Source organism: Silurus aristotelis (genome assembly GCF_946808225.1).
Source record: "Silurus aristotelis genome assembly, chromosome: 26".
In the NCBI taxonomy this organism is placed as follows: Eukaryota; Metazoa; Chordata; class Actinopteri; order Siluriformes; family Siluridae; genus Silurus; species Silurus aristotelis.
In genome coordinates, this window is record NC_139599.1 from 14,008,980 (window position 1) to 14,032,145 (window position 23,166).

The following is a 23,166-nucleotide window of genomic DNA, read 5'->3' on the forward strand; positions in this document are numbered from 1 at the left end:
CTTTCCATATTGAAAGACAAAAGCATAAGGTAATTTACTATTCTTTCTTCTAGGAGTCCTGTGTATTTATGCTGCATTGAGAGAGGGAAACGGATTGAAAGAAAGAGAGCTGGAGAGAGAGAGAGAGAGAGAGAGAGAGAGAGAGAGAGAGAGAGAGAAAGAGAGAGAGAAAGGCCACTCAGAAAGCTCTTCAATTTTCCACAAAGCTCTCCAAAAAAGGAATCCTAACAGAGAGCGTGAATGCCTCTCATAATTTCTTTAGGCTCTGAATGACAAGCGATGGCGGACCCACATTTCAGCTGTGTTTACTAAAGGTCAGGTTTAAAGTACACCTGAAATCACAGCTTTTCCTACCTGTCTCTTTGTATCATAGATACCACTAAAATAGTGTATATTAAAACATAAAAAAAACAATTTAGAGATCTTATAATCTCATAATTCCTCACTTCCAGGAAAATATTTCCATTTTCTATGGTGCATTACTGTACTAGTATAATTCAATATTGAAATTTATGCAAGTATCCAGTCAGCTAATAATGTGGCAGCAGCCTAGGGCGCAACCGGGTGGCGGGGGGCGCCAGTGAGCGCTCCCTACCCTTCCACTCCCCTCGCCCATTTCAATTATTTACCTGTTCTTCTGCTGAGGTTTAATATACAGTATATGTTGACATACTTAAATTCAGGCAATATTGCAATGATGAATAAAAATTGTTTATCCTTTTGTTTTTTGGAAAGTTGCGAGCGATTTGTATGGTGTGGGGGGTGGGGGTGTAGGGGAAGGCATTGGGCGTTGACAATATGAATCTCGCCTAGGGTGCCAATAAAGGCTATGGTTGGAAAAATGTGATTTCAGTGACTCTCAGTAGCAGGAAAGATTCAAACACAACAAAAACTATAGGTGGTGTGAAAACCTAAAAACATTTGATGCTGAGTTCTTTTGGGTGTTATTTTGGGTTCTTTGTTTGTAAGAGATCATCAGTTGCAAGTGTTGTGGTAAATTATATACATATATATTAAAAAGACAGCAATTATTCTGACTTTCTGGATGCAGAGTACAAAGCAAATACAGATAAGGGGGCTTTAAACACATCTATTTACTAAGGCAGGCCAAATGTGTGGTCAGGTTTTGTCTTTAAGTACTTCAACAACAAATGAGAGTGTGTGTTATGCTGAATCACTCTTGCCATCTGCCCCCACTGACCCCAAAGCGAATTCATAAATCACCGAAACAAATCCCGAATCTTAACATCTCGAGCAGAGAATAGGGTTTGGTTCGTAATTTGGACGAATACTGCCCCCTGTTGGTGGAACGACACACTCGCGTCAGACAAACTTAAACTAAAACAGACGAGTGGGTTTTAATTTTTTAGCTCTCGGCTGCCAGCTAATGGACATTCAGTGCTACTGCATGAAAAAGACGTAGTCCATAAAAAAAGGTCCAGAAAAGAGCACTGTTTTCTTTATACTCTGTTACTATGTATATTTTTAATTATGCCTCATTATGTACAACATTCAGGAAGGTTTGGTCAGAATCTACAATATTCCTGTATCATATTATGCTTTGTGAAGTGTCTGTTCTACAATTCTAAATTAGTTACTAAATATATCTCTTAATATATTAGATATACTTTGCCCACATACGTACACTTCATATATTTTTTGTGATTTCTGTCAGACTGAATTCCCACAAGCTTTAGAATCGAATTGAACAAATTGCTGAAACCCAGCAAGCGAAACAAACTTTTGAACATCATTAAACAAAATATATATTTTGAACAAAATATAGTGAGCAGTGCTGCACTGTTTATTTCATTTTGTTATGATAAATAACAAAGATCTGGATTATTTGCAATAAATGTTCAGGGCACCGTCTATAACCAATTTGATTTAGATCATTTATAAAAAAAATGTTTTCGCCATTTTACTAGCTTGCATTACATTTGTAGCATTTTAATTGCTGTACTTTAATTCTTTAGTTTAATTGAATTCTCATGCTCAATTTTTTTATTAGTTTCTCTACCTCGATTTTGTACCTGCTATTATTTATTGCCTTTTAATTAAAGGATGCTATTATTTTCTTATTCAAATACATTTATACTACTTTTTGTTTATTTCCGTTGAAAATATATGGATAAAAGTATCGGGACCCCTGACTTTTTCAGCCCTATGTGGTTCTTTTCCCAAACAACAAAATTGGAGGCACGCAATTGATACAAAATGTGTTTGGATGCGTTAGCATGAAAATTTCTCTTTGTTTAAGCTAGGAGACCCAAACCTGTTACAGCATGACGATGCTGATATGCTTTACGTGGGATGAGCGGAAGATCTTGAGTGGCCTGCTATAGAGTTCAGACCTCAACCCTACTAAACACCTTTGGGAAGAATTGGAACCCTGAGTGCACCCCAGGCCTACTGACATCACCTACATCATTACCTGACTTTACTAATACTGATGTGGCTGAATGACCACAACTCTCCTCAAGCCCACGTCAAAATCTAGTGGAACATCTTCCAGGATGAGGAAAGTTTAATTTAAGAGCAAAAAGGGACTAAATGTGAGGTGGGATTTTTGAACAAGAACATACCAATCTTATGACCAGGTGTCGAACTTTTGTCCATACAGTGTATTTCTTTGATGGTAATAATAATAATATTTTTTTGGAATAGGTTAGAATATCTCTGGAACATTATAATCTAGTCTTTGAACCTATATTAGATAAGAGTTTATTAGTACGTGGCAAGTAAATAAGAAATGATCCTTGTCTGCTGACAGGCTTTGGAAATGGTTCAGCCGTGCCAGTCAAATTAAACCTTCTAAACAAAAAGTGGCAGACACTCATGGCCCGGGTTTTCCGTTTCGTCCCAGAACCCTTCACATCATTCTGTGGCAAATCATTAAACAAACCAGCCAGAATTTCCGTTTCCCATTCTGCTCTTATCTCAAAACCCAGGGGTCGTGCGAAAATATTGTGAACTGAGATAGTGAACAATCTTGCAGCATATGGAAACAATGGTTGTGTTGTACCTTGCAGCAGTCAAAGCAGAGGACTGAAGGAGTTCCCAGCAGGCCCAGAGCCTCTCCACATAGCAGGCACTGAGACAGGCCGTTCCCCACTGCTGACCTCCTCATGTTCTCCAAACGATCCATTAAACGCCTGCGAAGCACAATTCATGTAGTTTTTATGTGTAGAACAAGCACAGACGCTGATAAGATAGACGCATGGATGATATACTGGCATTGATATTCCGGGATCCATCATAAAACTCTGCCTGCACAAATTAAAGGTCATAACCTTTACCAACAGTAGTAGCGCTGATGTAGATACAAAGATGGTCCACGTCAAAACACTGCAGCTACACAAGCAGAGTGAGAGAGTATAAGATGAAGGTACAATATTCCCAGATAAGATTAGATTCCTACCCGATTCTGTGTTGCTCGATCAGGTCGAGTTGTTCGGCTCTGTGGATGACGCTCATGATGATGTCCAGCTCCCTCTTGTTTAGCACCTGTGTTTTTCTCTGCCTCTCCGTCTGGTACGTGTGCACCGACCAGCCCGTGTGTAGTCTGTTAAATGAGTAGTCAAAAATATACGTTCTAATTGTAATAACTGGTTGCTAATTTTTAACCATGTTTAATACTGTTATAATGAGCAATCCAATGGACTCAAAGCTCCAGAATGCAATGTAGCCATACGACAGCAACCAACTACATGATGGCAAGTGGTGTTCACAAATAGATGTAGACAGATGTGAAAAAAGAGCGTCTAGACTTCAGTGGTGCCATCTTGACATAACATCATGGGAACCTCAGATGATGAATGACACCTGCATTAATGTGTAACGCATAGTAAAAAGTGTTAGTGTTAGTGATGATACGTTTGTGACGTTTTTACTTTCTGAGAACTGCATGATCACAGTTATAGATTTAACCTTAACTAATACACCAGTGTCGGTGCCATGCATTTCATGCCAAGGCTTTCAGTGGTGTCCTGCCTGAATTAATCCACCTCTCGATATCGTCATTATGGCACCATGACTAAAGAAACCATCAATATTATAAAGAAATGCAGTATAACTGAGACCTAGATACACCAGACAGGTATCTCATACAGCAAGAATGAATGCCATTACTAAAGCAAGAAACCCTAATGATACATTTTAACAAGTCTCCATTCACTGTAGCCACAGCTGTACCACCCGCATACATCATCTCTAGCAGAAGCATGAATATTAACCTTATAAAATGACCACGGGTTTTCCATGCATTTAAAATGAAGGAAAATTTTGGTTTTTTTTTACTGTTTTGGCCAAACTTTCTTCACGATGTGCAGCTTTTCTTGAAAAGTCCATCTTGAAAAAGTATATCTGCAACCAAAACAATTTCTTCTCCTCTGTCAGCCGTTGTGGAATGAAAGAAATGGCTTTTAAGTCTTGTGCAGTTTGCTACAGATGCTGTTTGCAAGCGCTGAGTAGTGTGATCTCTGACCATCCGATCAAAGGACGTGAAAATGCCAACGTTATTGTATGCCAGCTAGATGGCCCCGGTATTGTCAACTCAAATTCCGATTGGTTAAAGCAACAGCCTCAAGCAACATGTACTTTATGCCACACTTGCCTGCAATGTTAATTCTGAAGGCCTAAAGGCAGATTCTAACATGATTTGATGGCTGAAATCTAATTTTATTGGAACTCCTAAAAATACACCACTTAAAGCAGTGCAACTGAGAGAAAAGTTATGAAATAAAGAGAATATACTATTGCGAATAATTTTAATACTTATTCATGGAAAACATATTAAAACATCAGCGACATAACTATTTTGTTTAGCTGATTTTCCCGGTCTCTCGTGGATAGCACAATAGACCAAAAAACATAGTTTTCATGTAGTTTTATGTTGAAATAATGACATTTATTAATATAAATATTATTATTAATTATAAAATGAGGTAAAATGTTAATAAAATGTACAATTTTGGGGTGGTTTTGGAATGTAACCACCACGATAAATGGGGGGATTATTGTACACTATAAAGACAAAGGTTTGTGGTCACCTGACCATAAGATTTATATATGTTTTTTCGACCATCCCATTCCATATTTAAGCCCCATTTTTTATAATAACCTCCACTCTTGTGGGATAGATGGTCCACTAGATTTTGAAGTGTGCATGTGGAGATTTGTGCTCAGCCACAAGGGTGTTGGTAACATCAGGTACAGATGTAGGTGATGTGAGGAGTCTGGGGGTGCAGTCAGCGTTCCAATTCATCTCAAAGGTGTTCAACAGGATTGAAGTCAGGTCTTTATAGTAGGAGATCTTCCACTCCAACCCATGTAAAACATATCCTCTCGGAGCTGGCTTCGTGCACAAGGGCCTTGTCATGTTGGAACAGGTTTGGGTTTTCTAGTTAAAGTGAAAGTAAAAAGACATCCTGTACAATTGGGTGCCTTCAATGTTGAGATAACTGTTTTGGGATGAACCACATATGGTTTGAAATGACAGGTGTCCTAATTGATTGGTCCATTTACTGTATGTGTATAGTGATTCATGTGGACAATCATAAGCTGAACTATGGAAAGGGACAGTTTCTAGAAGTAGGAATTCCAAGTTTCAGGGGTCAGTTTCACTTAAAAACTTCCCTGCTAAATACAATCCTACAAGTTTGAAATCTTACTTGGCTCTCAGAGCAAGTTGTCGGTCATTAGGGCAAACCCACTGGTGGTTCCCACTGCCGAACATGGTGTTGGTCATACCTCAAGTAGACACTGTAACAAAAAACAGTACACACACATCAACATTTTACACTGTTAAGCCTTCTACAAACATTGTAAATGAAACAGAGATAGAGCCTGCGAGTCCTTGTATTTGCTTTCCTGTAATGAAGACTGTATGAAAGAAATTGATTCACTTTTTGTGACAGGTTCTGGAGCAAGTGAACAGTGCATGGAGCTTTCACTATTAATGTCAGTTAGTTTGGAAGGCAACAATGTTAGATCGTTGCCTCAGGGCACCAATTAGCCGTGACACTGCCACCGTGCATTTTCCACATCGAACAAAAGCTGCACAGCTGTTAAGCACACGGGCATGTCGGTTCAGATCTGTTGCGTGACCTTATCACAAACAGGACTTGGCGGATTTTAATAAACAACGGAGTCAAAACTCAATAAGGATTTGTTTGCATTTAGATGTGCTTTGTGTTAAAAAAAAATAACCCACGGCTGGAGTCTTACCGTTGTTCCTGGTTCTGTAGAGTAAAAAAAAACAGACAAACTTAAAAAAGTTGATAAATAACAAACAAGACCAGAGAATAAATATATACATATATAAATTGCTACAGTATTAATAGCTAGATTGTAATTCAAGAAGTAATGAAGAAAAAACACCAGCTGTGCTTTCTTCCACATACACACAACCGTCGTTTACAACCGTGCAACTATAGTTGTTTACATTTCCATGCGACCTAATGCTCTTTGTACAGCTCTACTGTTCACACAGCTGATTGTAAGGGGGGAGACAACTACAGCAATTCAGCTACCATTAGATGCTTGTCAACTTCCAGAAACCTCCCTGATCCATGTTTATTTTTAAGAGGTAAGAAAATACAATCCTTAGAACATGAACCAGCAGTCTTGGGACAATCTCCATGCACCTTTCCAGTGCGAAGAAAATCCACTTACAGGCTGTGGGCAAACAAAGACATGCAACAACAAAGAAAACAAGAAAGAAAACCATTTACCTCCCAGAGGAACCAGTGTGCCAAACTCTAACACAAACAGAAAGAAGAAAAAAACTACACCCGAAATCCTGAGTCTGATCTGCGAAGAGATTTCCTCATCCACATCCCAAGCCTGAGCCAGTCCTGGTCTCAGATCAGCCCAGCTCTGTGCCTGAGCTCAGTCACATGATGGTAGAACAGTCCTTTTAAAACATCCTGTTCCTCCTCTGGCAGCTGTGATTAAAATGCACTGCAGCCAAGTGGCCCCTAAAGATACACTTCCCTTTTACGTGAGCCTGGTTTAAAGCGATTACCATTGACCTGGCCTTTAAATCTGGGTGCTGTGTGTCACCGTGATCTCATTTGGTCCAGGGGGGTGGGGGGGGTCTTGAGTAGCCACCAGCCAATCCATATTAAAATTGAAAGACAGCTCCATTGTCTTTGTTTTGTTTGAATTAGCAGCCATCGATCTTAGTGCTGCACAAGAGGAGTGCTTTGGTTTCTTTTGATGTATACTGATGTATACAAAAACTGAACAATGTTAAACCTCTATCAAATAAACATGGAAAACATCTAACCACCAACTTCATACAGGTTTCTTTCAACCCGTAGTCCCAAGCAGCAAATGTTTCAAACTTTTAAAGCACCGTGCAAAATATTGTGGATTTATAGAATAACCTATGCAATATGCACACCGATTATTGTCGATCTATACATTATTTTCGATCTATACAAGAACCCACACAATTACAAGGTTGACTCTCTGTACAACTTTAGTTTTGGCTGCACGGAGGTTCACGTACAGGTGAAAGAGCTCAACTTTCTCACAAATCCTTAAACGCTGCAGGCAGAAGAAGGAGAACAAGTAAAAGCGAAGCAAAACCTGGAGATCCAAGACACTCCTACTCTATACTCTTCCTGAAGCCTGAAGATTAACAGTCTCACCTTGCGAGATTTCTTACCTGTCAAAGCAGGACGCTGTCTTTCTTTTAGGAACTCACACACATACACCCCCACAGGTCAAACCTAGGGACATACAATAAGGCAGCAGGTGTAACACAAAACACATAGATGTCGTAGATCCTCCAGAGTGAAAGGAAGCACGGTCTGCCTCAGCCAATAGACACACTGCGTTATCTTCACTTCTGCAAATAAGTGAGAGGGGGAAAAAAAAAGTAATGTTACACCAGTGCCCCCTCCTCCTGCTCTGTGTTCCCTCCCAGATACTCAACAGGTTTCCTAGGAGAGCAGGGAAACGTCATCAACTTTACGTCTACTGGCCCATGAACAGTGACTTCTCATTCTGTGTACTGAGTCTGCAGTAACATGCTTATCTGTTAAATACACACAATGTAAGCCTTACGGCAAATTTGTTGCCGGGAAATTAAGTTGCCTATTGTTAGAATTATAACAATATTTCTCACTAACACACTGTAGTTCCGACCTTATAAGCCAAACAATGGGTTTCTATAGTAACAAATGACCCCAGGACCTGTCTGGTGGATTCTTCACATCATCTAATCTCAGCAATAATAAGATTCAAAAGCAGGTGCTAATTTTACATAAGAATAAAAAAAGATATTATTAGTGTTTTTTGAGAAAACGTAACCTCAACATAGAGAAAAAAATAGGTTTTCTGAAATTAAAAAAAAATGTATCTTGTATGGTTTCTGAGGTAAAATACATCATGTAGGGTTTTTTTATGTAATTTTTTTTGTAAGTAAAAAAAAACAACACATTTTTATAAAATACAAAGTAAAATTTGTCGAGGGGTTTAGAGGTAAAATACACCATGAAGGGTTTCTAGTTTTTTTTTTTTTTTTTTTTTAAACGTGTTTCTGAGGTAAAATCATGTATGGTTTTTCAGGTAAACATTTATTAAATTATGTAGGGTTTCTAAGGTAAAATTTCTTATGTAGGGTTTCTGAAGTAAAAATAGATAATTGGATTCTGAGGTAAAAAAAAAAAAGCAGGTTGGGTTTACTTAGATAAATGTGATCATTTAGGGTAAATGATCGGTAAAATGTATCATGTAGGGTTTCTGAGGTAAAATTCACCATAAAGGGTTTCTAAGGTAAAGCACATCATTTTGGGTTTCTGAAGTAAAATATATCATGTATGTAACACTTTAAAGGGGGAATGCTTTTTGACCAGATGCCACTATAAAGACAGAGAAACTTACTCTGGGTTTAGAAGGTAAAACCACACCTCATGTAGCGAAAGTTTGCAGAATCTAAATTTCAGAGTGAAGGTTTTATTACTATGTTACCATACATTTCCAAGTCTAAATATAATGTACAGTATAATCAGGCAATTAGGATGACATGGTGCCTGAGGTAATGATGACATTTCTCACTTCAAATACATAACACATTAATAGATAATAGATTGTGATGTGTTATTGGTTTGCATTTTATAAAGTAAACCAGAATTTAACGATGTTTTTAAATATGGATTCTTTTCTCACAATATTGACATTAAATATATTTAAAATGATTAAGTTATACAAGGTTATTAAGGTTAGGTTGCAATATGCACCACTGTAAGCTGTAAGACTCATAAAAAATTTATCTAAAAATGGAAGGGGTAGCTAAGTAGTTATGATCTTGGACTTCTAAACAGAAGGTAATGAGTTCAAATCCCACCACCATTAAGCGACCACTGCTGGGCTCATGAGCAAGGCCCTAAACCTTGAACTGCTCAGAATGAGTTAATTGTAAGTCGCACTGTCTGCCAAATGCCATAAATGTAAATGGATGGAAAAAAAACAGCCATTTGTGTCGTCAACTCTTGTTGGAGAGCTGAGCCTAATGAACACTCGTCCTTAGTGCACATGCCTTTTAAATGTTATAATGTTGGACCATAAACTTAACTTTAACTGCATATGCTAGGAAACATGCAAGCACAAAAGTATAAATCAGTCCTAGGCATACCACATACCAACAAGGTTATATTAAACATAGAAACATTAGTTCAGTCATTGATTTATCTTCAGGAGCTGTTTGCTTATGGTCTGAGTCATAGTGGACCACTTACACTTGATAGTAATGTTCAGATGTGCTTGTTGAACATCAAAATATATTACTTATGAAGTGTAAGCTCCACTCTTCTGGAGCAAGATTATGTGGATTTGTGTTTATTGAAAAAAAGAGCATTGGTGAGATCGAGCACTGATAAAATCCTGGTGTTCCAGTTGGAAAGGCCAAAGGTTGAGTTGGGTTGAGGTCAAAGTTCTGTCAGGACACTTGAGTTCTACCACTTAATTCAATATATATCGCACTTTTGACATTGAACATTTTCCCAACGCAGCTTTACAGAGTAAAATAGATTATGGATATAAATTATTTTCAAATTCATAACTAAATTTATCTCTAATGTCTGAGGTACATTGTAAATGTAAGTTATGCAAATTCTGTTTTAAATGAGGCCTATTAGGAAGATGAGCATATTAGGTAAACATAGCACAGGTGTGTTTTTGGTTATAGAACCACTCCAGCCCATCGGTTGCTAGGCAAATTTTGTTAGTCTAGACATGTTTTTTGTTTGTTGTGGTAGTAAAGCATGTGTCAGGCTCACCAGGCATCTCAATCCCACTGCAATCAGTCTCACAACCTAAACAACAGGGTGGTTACAAACATTCTCTTCAATAACTTTATTTCCTGGTCACGCTTTACCTTCTCTGTTTCAGGTAGACCGATATGAGCAGCCACTGATTTCATTCCTGCCTGAAAATCTAATTAGCTCCAAGCCAGTGGCTATGAAGTGCACATGGCATTCCCTAGTGCACCACTACAGCCATACTAGACCTCGGCTTTAAGGCGTTATATATCGCACCCAGTAACAGGTGCCATGATGAAGAGATAATCAGTGCTATTTACTTTACCGGTCATAAAGTTATACATATACACTACATGTGGTTCTTTCCAAAAGGTTAGAGGCACACAATTCTATAGAACGCCTTCGGATGCCGTAGCACGAAATTTTCCCTTTCCCATGAACTACGAGACCCAAACCTGTTCCATCTTGACGATGCCCATTTTTACAAGCCAAGCTCCATGAACATTATTGGAAGATCTTCTACTATAGAGTTCTGACCTCAACCCCACTGCACACCTTTGGGATGATTTGGAACACTGATTGTAACCCAGGCCTCATCACATCACCTACCTCAGTACCTGACTTTACTTACACCCTTGTGGCTGAATGAGCTAAATTCTCCAGAAGCACACTCCAAAATCTAGTAGAACATCTTCTCAGTAGAATGGAGGTTATTCTAACAGTAAATGGAGAACTAATTTCAGAACAGGATGTTCGAAAAGCATATATGAATCTTACGGTCAGGTGTCCACAAACTTTTGTCTATAATGTGTGTGTAAATATATATACACATTATATATACACATAATACATATATAAACATATAAACATTATATATATATATATATATATATATATATATATATATATATATATATATATATATATATATATATATATACACACAAATTTAAAACCCAAGAGAACCATAAAATCACGACATGTTCAGGCACATTTTTAATGGTTGATTTTTATTCAGCGAAGCGTGTGCCTACAGTCATTTACATACAGCACGGAAACAATAGGATTGTCTTCTAAGGGACGGGGCAGCAGGTAGGACATTTACAATCATGCATTAAGACACGTGAAAGTTTTGCATGGCATCGCACACTTGTGAACATCAACTGAGGATAAAAGGCATTCGAAAAGTAACCGAAATTGTAGAATTGCATAACGAAAAACATTTCATTCAAAGGAAAAAAGAAGGGACAGATCAATATGATCCAAAACAATAAAATGAAGAAAAAAATTTTTTTATAGCTTCAAGAAAATATCCAACAAAATCCTTACAATTTTATCCTCTGCAAACTTTTGTTTGAATATGCCTTAAAAGTTATTACATTTTAAATCTTGATCACAGACAGGAAATTAATTTATATAAGCAAAACAACAACAAAAAAAATGCCTTAACTATGAAGTATTGCTTTTCTGAATCGTATCTTATAGAGAAAGTAATCTTAGCTATCATAGTTCAAATCCAGTCTAGGGCTGTGAAATGTACATGGAGGATAAGTGCAAGTTAGTTTAAAAGAAAGACATGGGATTTAAAAAAAAGGAAGAAATAAAGAGTGAATGATTTGTTTAAATGAGCAAATAGAATTATAATCAAAACTACAAAACGGGAAGAAATGCACCAAAAAAAAAAAAACAGAATGGCGTGCTCATGGCGTGCGCTAAGTCCAAATCCAAACTGGTCCAGCAAAAAGAATTTCGAATGTGATGTTATTATAATAGAGATTAATTCTTGTGGGGTGAGGGGGAACAAAAAAAAAAAAAAAGTAACTTCGTTTGTATTTCAATTTTTTTTATTTTTTTTGTAGAAGTCATGCATATCATACAAAGTTAACCGCATACTTAAAAAAAAAAAAATTATAAATTCATTGATACTCATTTTCCTTTTCCTGTTTACTGCCTCACCAATAACTGCAGATGTTTCTTGATTTGTCATGTTCTAATTGGCTTTGCTGTTGAGATTTCTGATTGGCTGTTACTTTTTTTTTGTTTAAACCTGGAGCTTCAGGCTCCTAAAAAACCACAAACGTCTACAAAAGCAATAGTTCGCCATAAGTCCTGACTACGGTGACTGCGAGTGAAAAGAAACTGAAAGAACGAGGAAAAGCGAAAGCTGCTGAAACCATTAGTCATCTCTCTAATTCCACTGTTGAAAGTGAGCACAGAGACGGATGAGGGGTTACAGAATGATATCGCATTTCATAGGTAGAACCGGGCGTCAGACTGAAAAACGAACATGATATGTAAGTTACAACAAACAACAGGACTGAATTTCTGAGTGATTTAAAGATTTAGACAGGAAAACCCACTAAGCTATTTCATGTTTATATGTTATATGATTATGTGTGCCGAATGCTGATGAACCAGTAATCTGGTACCCAGGCTGCATTGTCCTGCCAAATCCAAAACATGAGCCTTCTATTCTTGGAGATTTTTTTATTTTTCTAAAACTGTACCTTGCACCTGCTGGAACACACTCTAAACGTACAACAAAAAAGGCAAAAAGCAGTGTATGGTTTAAAAAAAATAATAATAATCATTATAAATCACCACCTGGCAACCTGCTGGCTTTCCATGCTATTCTCTAGATGCAATTTGTCTGAAATCTGATCATCTGGATACAAAAGCTTAAATAAAACAAAAAAAAAACAATAAAGCAAATAGAAAGCGAACAAAATCAGGAATGCCACTGAACTATTGAAATAAATGTTAAAAATAAGAATATTTCGTGTGAGACCAGAAAAAAAAAATCTAATGTTTAAACGATAATACACATAAGTGCTGTTACTCATTCTGCGTCTTTGTTGCACATAATTTGTGGCACATGGGATTGGGGATGGTGTTGGGGCAGGAATGGGGTTAGGCAAAGTGCTTCTGTACTGAATAGAAGGGTCCTTAGAAGGGTCCTACAAGCATTTACACAGTAGATACAGGCACTTGAAAGTCTTTGGTTGGAGTGACCCAACATTGCAGATATTCACATCACAGTTTGTTTTCACCTTCATCCTGGTTTAACAGATGACAAGTTTTTCCACCTTCCCCTCCTCTACTTCTGGTTTCTGATATGGTTTATTCCAGTTTCTCCTGTCTGATGCTGAACGAGATCAGTCCATACATTCGTCAATGATTGTTCTTATCCCTCTGACAAGGCTGCCTAAAAAAACAGATAAAGCATGTCAAATTTTACATATGAAAATGATCAACAATGACTAATAAAGAAGCTAATTAGAAAGCAAAATTACTATTATCCACAGGAGAAACGGATTATTTTCAAATAAATCATTGCATGTCCAAAGGTATTTGATTCTTCTCATATTACATAAATCGAACACTGATTTAAGCATCATATAAGCATCTCTGTTCTGTTTTATCGAAAACCAGCAATCCTGTCTTTTGTTTTTAATCAGTTTATTATTAGCCTCCGAATATGTTGTACACACGTTTACTTCAAAGCTGCAAAACGATTGCCATGAAGCCACAAGTACGCTTGTACGAACTCTTTAAAATCAAGACAGTTTGCCTACCACCTAAATTTTGTCTCTACACCAAACCAAAATATTTTCATATGGTATTTCCTCAGAAATAGAAAAGTAAATTAGATAGCGGTGAAACACCTGTCAGAAAATGTTTTCGAAAATTAACACCTTCTGACCAATCAGATTAATTGAACAGCGTAAAAGGTAATGTGCTGGTTGACGATGAGTGACTGGAGTGATTTGTAATGGCTTAAACATATACCTTTTCTGGACAGAACTCTGGGTTGGTCTGTCTTACTTTGCCTGGTCTACCCTTAATGACTGCATAGCAGAACATTGTAATCACCATCACAAACAAGAAGTAACTGGTGTGCATTAGGTGCAGGTTGATGAGCGAGCGATCATCCTAGAAAGTCAGAGAGAGGAGAATTAAAGCTTAATAAAGCTGTCGAAAAAAGAAATTAATTCAGATAAATTTAATTTGTTCAGACAAATGACCAGTATAGAAGCAATCATTAAACTATCGCAAAGACCCATTAACAGGAAGGGACGACAACATTGTGACTTACTTCCGGTACAATGACCGTGAGTTTGGGGTTCAGAGTGTGGTAAACCTTCCCAACAGCACCTTTGTAACACCAAAAAGGGTTGTAGTCCTGCGTGTATTTGGTGTCCGAGTCCCGCGCTGTGGTGAAGATCTTGTACCAGGACGTTGCGTTGCTGTACGTCTCTGGAACGCAGTGAGGTGGCTGCCTGGAGGACGAAATAAAGTTTGGTTGAAAACGTGAAATTTAAACAACAAATTTCAAAATCTGTATCGCAACTGGGTAATGGCAATGTTATCAGGTTATACACTTATGCTTTACAGATTCAGATTGAACTGCTTTCAACTGATCCAAGTAGTGGGTCCTATAAAGACGTTGACAAGAGCACAAACTCTTCAAGCTTTGAAAAAAGCTTAAAAAAAAGAGGAGAAAAATGACTGCAGGCTTCTCTAAAATGTAGTCTTGTTAACGAGAGCTTTTCAGGGAGGAAATCTCTGCTCCTCCAAAAATAGCACTGTTGTCATTTTTAAGTTTCGTAACAACAACCTGGACGTTCCAGAGCACCACGAAAACAATAACAATTTACTCCTGAGCAGAAGCATGAAGCATGGTGGTAAGCATATAAACCTATTGGTTTATAGGACATATCATTTGTATATTTGATCCTTAGAATACAAAGCTTTCATGGACCTGTGCTGTGTTCTTGTCACCATTCAAAAATGAAGACAACTGCATGGCTGTGTGGTAAAATCACCAGACTGAAATCACTCTTGACCTCAGTACAATAATTTAAGCACATACACAAAGCGCTTCAAATAACCTAAACAAAAGGTTTTCTAGACTATACAAATTATTTGTTAAAAAGAAACACTGTTGTGCATGATTGTTCAATAGTGAGGGAACATACTGCTATATGGGGGGGTGGGGGACTGTGTGGCAGTGCGAATCCAAGAGCCATTACCACATCAACATATATACGTTATATGAAAAAGACCGGTGTCCTAATACTTTTGCCCATACAGTCTAGCTATAACTACAGGTCCCAAGATGTCATACCACAGCAGTTTCCTGGTTACAGATTTTTTTGGTTTAAAAAAAAAAAGTGCAGCATAAAGCAAACATTTTTTTTTAAAATAGTCTGTAGTGGCATTTAACCTTATGGAACTTGAATAGGACAGGAGATTTGGAGCTTGTTTTAGAGATCCAACAAAATGCTTATAACTGAAACGTACAAAGCTCTTCCATTAATGCTAAATAAACGTGTCAAGAAACTTCACCGGATCAGTGATCAGTTGTTTGTTAGACGGCAAGACGTTTTTTCATCTTTCGATCATTAATTTACTGCTATACTTGCCATACAGGTCTGCGAGTAAGCTGCTGGTATAAAATAAACAAATAAATATATAAATGTATTAAAATGAGTGCCTTAATATAAACCTGCAGTTACAAAATTACAGAAAACGACCGAACACCATATTTGACAGCAGTCGATGTTAAGACTTTAAACAGCAAGCCTTTTAATGCAATAAAAAGGAAACCACACATTTTCTTTCACAGCTGCGTGTTGAGGATCATTAGCTTACTTTATGACTACAGTATTAAAAAGGATCCACCTTACCATCACAAAGATTAGTATCTCCTTTTGTTTAATTTCCACCTGGATATTGACAGAAGCAACAATAGGGCCTTGGCTTTACAGTGCAGGACGAAATAACAAGACACCGCTGAATCAACAGTGTAAACCTGTGTCAATATTTGAAGGCAATGATGAGAATTTTGAATATAAACACATGTTCGGGTGGTTGTGATGTCGACCTGCAGCATGCCGTGCTCAAACAGGAACTTACACTGTCACGGGGAAGACGTTGCTGGCTGCAGTGACGGTCATGCAGGTGCTGAAGACCATCTGCTCGCAACGCCCGTGCAGGACGCATTCGTCCGAGTTCCAGGACGCGGGCAGAGTGAAAGTGATGTTCATTTCTTCGTGAGCTTCCCTGCCTACCTCGGCAACCACACGCAACCACACACACACACACACACACACACACACACACGATCAAAAGCTTGGTAGAGCGCAGAACATATGCAACAATGTTGTTTCAGCTGCTCTGCATATGGCTGAGGAACAGGAACAGGAGCATGCAGTAATAATTCAGGCTGGATTTAACTGAACTGATGCGCCTGCTAAGAAGTTATACTGTGCGAAACACACACACACACACACACACACACACACACACACACACACACACACACACACACACACACACACACACACACACACACACACACACACACACACACACACACACACACACACACACACACACACACACACACACACAGAGGAGTTTGCTATCACTCATTAACAAGGCCCACACTGCAAAAACAAGAAAACCATTCTTCAGTCTGAGATTTCACGAGTAATACATTATTAATTGTAGCTAGAAAAATCTATATCCTCTCTGCTCCCTCACCAGTTTTGTTGTTTTGTATTGTTTATTTATATCTATGATTAAGCCCAAACAAACCTCTTACTTTTCCCCCTGACCTCTTAAAAAGACGCCTACATACAGGCTGGGATTGGAGCCAGATGTTGGTAGCATTTGGTAAATTGAATGTCAATGTCTGGATATATTTCCATTCTCTAGAACAGCGTGACCTGAGAAGAAATATCCGCCTTGGCACAGTGGCGTCAAGAGCAGCATTTTTATTAAGCAGGGCATAAAACACAACAGGGGAAAAATACTATACATAGCTTTATAAAGCTTTAGCACACACTCACCAGTCAGGCCAACCTGATGGCCCATAATGGTGGAGTACAGGTGAGTGATGTTACGCGAGTAACCTCCGAACGGTTTCAGAGGGTCCAGGGTGAGCGTGATGGTGACGGAGATGTTAATAGGACCCGGGTCCTCCAGCAGCAATGGCACTTGAGTGCTGGTGCGCGATTGGCTGCTCGTCACTATGCTCTCCGGTGTTGTCGACTCGTTCAGGCCATGCTTGAGTGTCTCGTTCTCGGAGATGCAGAAGTCGAGCTCGTTAAAACGGAGTAGAAACGTGTTCCAGTCCTGAAAATGGGAAAAGAGCACTGATTATTTGAAAGATTGGTATATTAAAAAAATGTGCGATACTAAATATTTTCCCTATCCCTCTATTTAAAAGGTAAAAGGGAATTTTGGGGAGCATTTCACTCACTTATACACCGACCAGGCATAAAATTGTGACATTAAAACATTATAAAGGGTAAAGTAAATAACACTGATTGACCGGTCTGCAGTGGACAGTATCTATTAAAAGTGCTCCAAGGAAAGAACAGTGGTGAACCGGCAATAGGGTCATGAGCAGCTGAGACTCACTGATGCACATGGGAAGCGAAGGCTGTCTTTTGATCCAACAGACAAGCTCATGTAGCTTAAATTGCTGAAGAAGTTAATGCTGTTGATGCTCTTTGAGACAGGACTGTTTTGGCATGGAAAGGGGGATCAACACAATATTAGGCAGGTGGTCATTATGGAATGCCTGATCGGTGGCCATAAAATGATTCCTGAACGGTGTATGTATATGGTAGAAGAAAGACTGCCATGTAAAGTTCTTTTGCAAAGGACAGTCTCATAGTTGAACTACCAACATGATTAGACCTGACAGGCAGCTAATGCAGGGCTGCAGAATGTGAACTTATTCATCCTGTTCTATTAAAAAGAAAAACGATCTCCTCCCAAATCTCGCTTAATCTCAAAGCTCAGAAAGTCCTTTCCACACTTTTCTTTAATCTGTCCACATTTTTTTTTTTTTCCCCAGGTGAATCGAATAATTGTGAGGATTAACACAAAGTCCACAAACTCGAGAGCACTTTAAACTATGGGAACCTATTGGGGTTTTTTTTCTGGTTTTATTCGTATTATTTGTTTTTCTGCTCTAAAACTAGTTGTGTGGATCAAAATCTAAATTATTAGCATCAGATTTGTACTGAGACCATCTGAAACCCTGAGTATCTAATCTAGATCAATGGTCTCATTAATGTTCTATTTAACTTGGCAAGAACTAGAAATTGTTTGATTTGTGAAGGATGTTTGGACCCCTGCTGATATATGGACTACATTTTACTTCTATTAAACTATTAAAGTTTTGAAAAAGACAATGTATAATACCGATATGTAACTAGTAACTTGTTAGTGCAAAAATTAAATGTAATTAACAAGCGCATTTGTGGTTAAACAGCCGAAACATCTAAGCGGCACACAATGTCACATGCACAGTGTGTTTTGGGTTATGATGTGCATTTTCCATTACTGGAAAATACTGAACTCCTCAGATCAGAGATTAACTTGGTTCTGTAATTAATGATAACAATGCAAACCTTGTGATTAATAATTTACCAGGGAGATAAGATATTAAATAGCCTCTGTACTATAAATATGAGACTGAGATAAAAAAAAAAATAAATAAATAAATCAAATAAGCACCTCCTACCTCTGTCATTTCAGGTGATTTAATTTCCTTGATCTTGAAGAAATATCCGACCGTCAGGAACGTAATGGCCACAGCGCTTACACTGACCATAAATATGACCAGCGGTGGACGGCTGCTTATGTAGGTCTTCAGATTCTCCAGAGGGTTTAACAAGAACACCTGCAAACAGGGGGGGGAAAAGGCCAGTCTAGAACTGAATATGACACAACAACCCTATGATATATCACTATATCATCACTGCTCCACAAGATGTTTTGTAAGGAATAAAACATGCCGGGTTACCATCATTAGAAAATGGTGGAGTGTTGAGGCCCTGTGCGGAATGGAAATTCATACAAAAAAAAAAGGGAAGAAAAAAAAAAAGCAAACAAACAAAAATAACTTTGCTCCTGGATGCTGGACTAATGCAGTTTATTTTGCAGAGACAAAGCACTCCATATGCCTGTGGCTTTCATATATCAATCGTGCCAAAAATAACAGACATCCAACAGTCATTTGCATAGTTTTGCCTCCTGAATACGTGTGTAGTTCAGTCATTGTTTTGGGATCAACACTAACACTATAATCAACTATTAGGTTTCATGAATTCCTGCTCCTAAAGAAAAGACAAAAAAATAATTCAACTGGTTGTAAAAAAAAAAAAACCAACAACAAAAAAACCAATACTACAGTACAGTAGGAATGCTCATTTGAGCAGGTATGGAAATCTGGGTATGCTTGAGTTGCTGTCTTTGCATGTTCTCTATGTGGTTTCCATCTTGGATCTCTGCTCTCCTACACATCGACTATGGAATTAGGTGCAACTGGTGCCTTGTGATGGACCGGCATCCAGGGGGTCAAATGCATACGCATTTCTCTTCGGTGTTCCACCAACAGGCTCCACAAATCTGTTCTGTGGATTCATACATTCGAGCTAGGGTTAGAAATGGAGCACAGAGCATTTCAGGTTAAAGTTTTCCATGAAAAAGTAGCTGGAATCCACCAGGGAATCCAAACCTGGCAGGAGGTAAGTAAACAAGGAACACATGGAGTTCTGAAAGAGCCTTTTTCTCTTCTACTGAAGATGATTTCCAAGCAGATCCAAGAAGAAGGGATGCTGCGTATTTTTGAAGCTTTGCCATACACGTTTGACATGAAGATGCTGGGTGAAGATTCCAGGTCGCAACACGTTTCAAGGATGGATGGATCCAAAGCTGGTTGAACACTGCTTAGAAAAGCGCATTATCTCATGACCTCCGGAATAAACTCGCACTTATCGGGATGGTTGCCAAATAAAAGATAACGAAGATAATGGTGTACGGAAAGTGCCACAAACTCCAAAGTTTCCCGGCTAAGAGTCTAATATGAGCACAAGTCCCGCCCCCTTGACCCGCTCACAGCTTTTAATTGGAGGAACGCAAGACTAGTACAGGACGAGTCATAAAAAAAATAAAAATTTGATTTCTGTAGAAATGATAAACCATATAATTTAAACAGGAACATATATACATATCGTTTGGCACAGATATTGTCTGATTTCTTACACTTATTAAGAATCATACAACCAAATAAATAACTGAACATGTATGATATAAGAAATTAATATATAATTATAATGTTGGTTTGATTGTAAAATAGTAGATGTTTGGTGGGGTTTTATAGAAGAATATATATAGTTTAAAGCTAGAAACTGCTCTGAGGTATTAAGATACGCAGCTACGCAGCTCTTCACGTTCACTGCTGTTGTAATGCTGGAACCTTACTTACTTCATATCGCGTTATTTTAATATAACTTACCTCAGATTTGTAAAATAAAATGAATAAAATAAATGTGTGTGGTAAAAAGGCGTGTTTATGTTGAATTAGCGGCTTGCTAACTACCCCACCCCCTCTGTCTGTATGACTTATGTGGATTTAAATAGATAAATAATACCAACAGACAAAAAACAGCTCGAATATCGTAACAATAGTGTAAAATAAAATTGCATATTTAATTAAATATTTTTTTTTTTTAAAGCGACCCAGGTTTTTTTTCTTCAGGCGTCAACTCACCATTTTGGGGTCAGGGTTTGTACAGCTGCAGACGGGTCGCGCGCAGGCTAACAGGCTAGCGGCTTCAGGCGAAGCGGGACGCAGGTGCGCCTCAGGACTGGTTCAGCAGCAGCACGCGCGCCTTCTCCCATCATTGGGATTCCACCCGAGGTCTCGAAAGTTCCAGGCGATTTCCCATCGGATCCAGAAGAACCGTCCCGAGAACGCACCAGACACCTAACCTAGCCCTCCAACTACGACTTAGCTGTCGTCGCTGCAAGGTTGCCAAGTCTGATGAAACCCACCTAATTAGGCCCGGCAAACTCAGACCTGAAGTGTAAACAAAAACCAGCAAACGTATAAAATAACATCGTGGTGTCCCTACAATCCCAGACCTAACGTCTATACAGAAAATACCAAACCCATTAAAATAATAGTAATAATAATAAAAAAGAATAACTGTGTCCCTACAAACCCAGACCTAAAATCTATAAATCTATACACAACGTATCAAACTCTAAAACCAACCAAAACCCAGCCACCTGATTCCCCCAAACAACTTGATTACCCAATAAATCCTAGATCTTAATCCATCTCAAAACACAAACAGCTTGGTGTCCCTACAAAACCAACGTTTAAGGTCAACCCCAAACCATTCAACTTGTCAGTTAAAACATGTTGAGGTCCCTACAAAATTCAGACAGATGTCAACACAGGAAAAAAGCTAACTCTTTAATAAAAACTTACTGCCACTACAAAACCCAGAACCAAATCCAACACAAAAATATCAAACTCTAAAACCAACCCAGAATGCAAAGAACTTGGTGTGTCCCCACAAAGCAACTTTACATCCCTATAAATCTAAACCTAAAACCAAACACAAACACAAACAGTTCAGTGTCCCTACAAACCAAGACCTAAAGTCTACAAAAAATACCAAGCTTTTTAAAATAAAAACAGCCTGATGTCCCTACAAACCATCTTAAAGTCAGGGTCACTGGGGCTCAGATGCACTGGGCAAAAGCATCATCAATGCCAGTTAATTACAGGGCAATATGCAATTCACTTTCCTACACAATTTTAAAGGGGTAGATTCAAACTAGAGAACTCTGACGGTAAAGGAAAACATAAAATATAATCAGAGATAGAAACTTGACTCAGACTCAAACTGGTGACTCTGGAACTGGAAATGATAAACATTGTACCACTTCCTTTTGCAACCTCATAAATTGAACCGTGCTGTAATTCAAACAATTACAGATTCTCATACAATTCACTCATATTATGATGTAGTGCAATCCGAATTCAATTTCATTTAACACAGTGCGATCCGGCGTTATACGATGCAATGGAAAAAATATGATGCCATGCAATTTAATATGGTATGGATAGTTTGCTTTTACTTCTTTGATTCAGACAGACAGCAAATCATAAATTTACTTCTTTACTCAGAAGTGCCGTCTGACTTCTAATGAATTGCCCTTTTCTCAAACAGGCCTTTGTAGTGCAAAAAAAACAACAAAAATTAATAAAACCAGACAATTTTTTCCTGTTTTGTCTCCAGGAAGATGCAGCTCTACCTCTGCCATGTTAATCTATAGTCTATGTGACTCTCAGGACACGCCTCCATCTCCGTAGCAGCACTGGTACTGAGAGAACGAGCTTGAAAAATAGTTTAACAAAAAAAAATAAAAAATCTATCTACATATGAAATATTAGTCACAAATGATCAGAGAGCACAAAAGTACACACATCCTTCACTCAAACAGAAGTACAGATACGTTTGAAAAGACTTTTGTAAAAGTACAGGCTACACTTTTTCACTCAAATTAAAGTAAAGGAGTTTGGGCTCTGACATGTATAAGTAAAGTGGCCCTTACTACTACCTGTTTTAGTGAGTAACTGGACCACACATCATATTAATATATAAATACCAAATAATATTAAATTTTGGCTCTTAGATTTTGAATGAATGTATCCAGGCAACCACCATACATAACACAAACACTTTATTACATTGATGCATCACATCATTGACTTATATATATATATATATATATATATATATATATATATATATATATATATATATATATATATATATATATATATATATATATATACTTATTGTGTAAACATAATGTATAAAAATAAGCATGTAATCCTATTACCAACTCCAAGTTTAAGTTAAATTTAAAAAACTCCAAAGTTTAAAATTGAGTGACCTGGCAACTCACCTTAAACGCGTTCCATTTTCCCCTAACCGTTTTTAACCAAATCCCGCCTTCTGACAGCTGATTGGCTGCAAGTTATACACGCGCACAACTACTACGTCTTAGA

The 23,166-nt window shown here is 38.0% G+C and overlaps 2 protein-coding genes and 1 long non-coding RNA gene across 6 annotated transcripts in view; 1 reads left to right on the forward strand and 2 right to left on the reverse strand.

Moving 5' to 3' along the window:
• The window catches only part of doc2b (double C2-like domains, beta), a 158,737-nt gene extending 150,813 nt beyond the window's left edge, over positions 1–7,924 (reverse strand). Inside the window, exons 1-4 of one of the 4 annotated variants that reach the window (XM_083530691.1) lie at positions 7,676–7,924; positions 5,673–5,763; positions 3,422–3,565; positions 3,026–3,155 (exon numbers count right to left, since the gene is read on the reverse strand). In XM_083530691.1, the coding sequence (XP_083386817.1) occupies positions 3,026–3,155; positions 3,422–3,565; positions 5,673–5,749 (351 nt within the window). In that variant the 5' untranslated portion in view covers positions 5,750–5,763; positions 7,676–7,924. Of the gene's footprint in view, positions 1–3,025; positions 3,156–3,421; positions 3,566–5,672; positions 5,764–6,734; positions 7,032–7,675 lie in introns of those variants that run through there. The other 3 variants (XM_083530693.1, XM_083530690.1, XM_083530692.1) reach the window with 3 other exon arrangements.
• The window catches only part of LOC310720258, a 449,438-nt gene that overhangs the window by 65,486 nt on the left and 360,786 nt on the right, over positions 1–23,166 (forward strand). The window lies entirely within an intron of this gene.
• Positions 11,265–23,148, reverse strand: tmem248 (transmembrane protein 248). Its single transcript, XM_083530703.1, has 8 exons — positions 23,064–23,148; positions 20,848–21,156; positions 18,817–18,975; positions 17,129–17,414; positions 16,191–16,341; positions 14,368–14,551; positions 14,061–14,204; positions 11,265–13,476 (listed from the first exon to the last, which is right to left on the reverse strand). The coding sequence occupies exons 2-8, from the start codon at positions 20,848–20,850 to the stop codon at positions 13,456–13,458; spliced, it is 948 nt and encodes a 315-aa protein (XP_083386829.1). The 5' UTR covers positions 20,851–21,156; positions 23,064–23,148; the 3' UTR covers positions 11,265–13,455.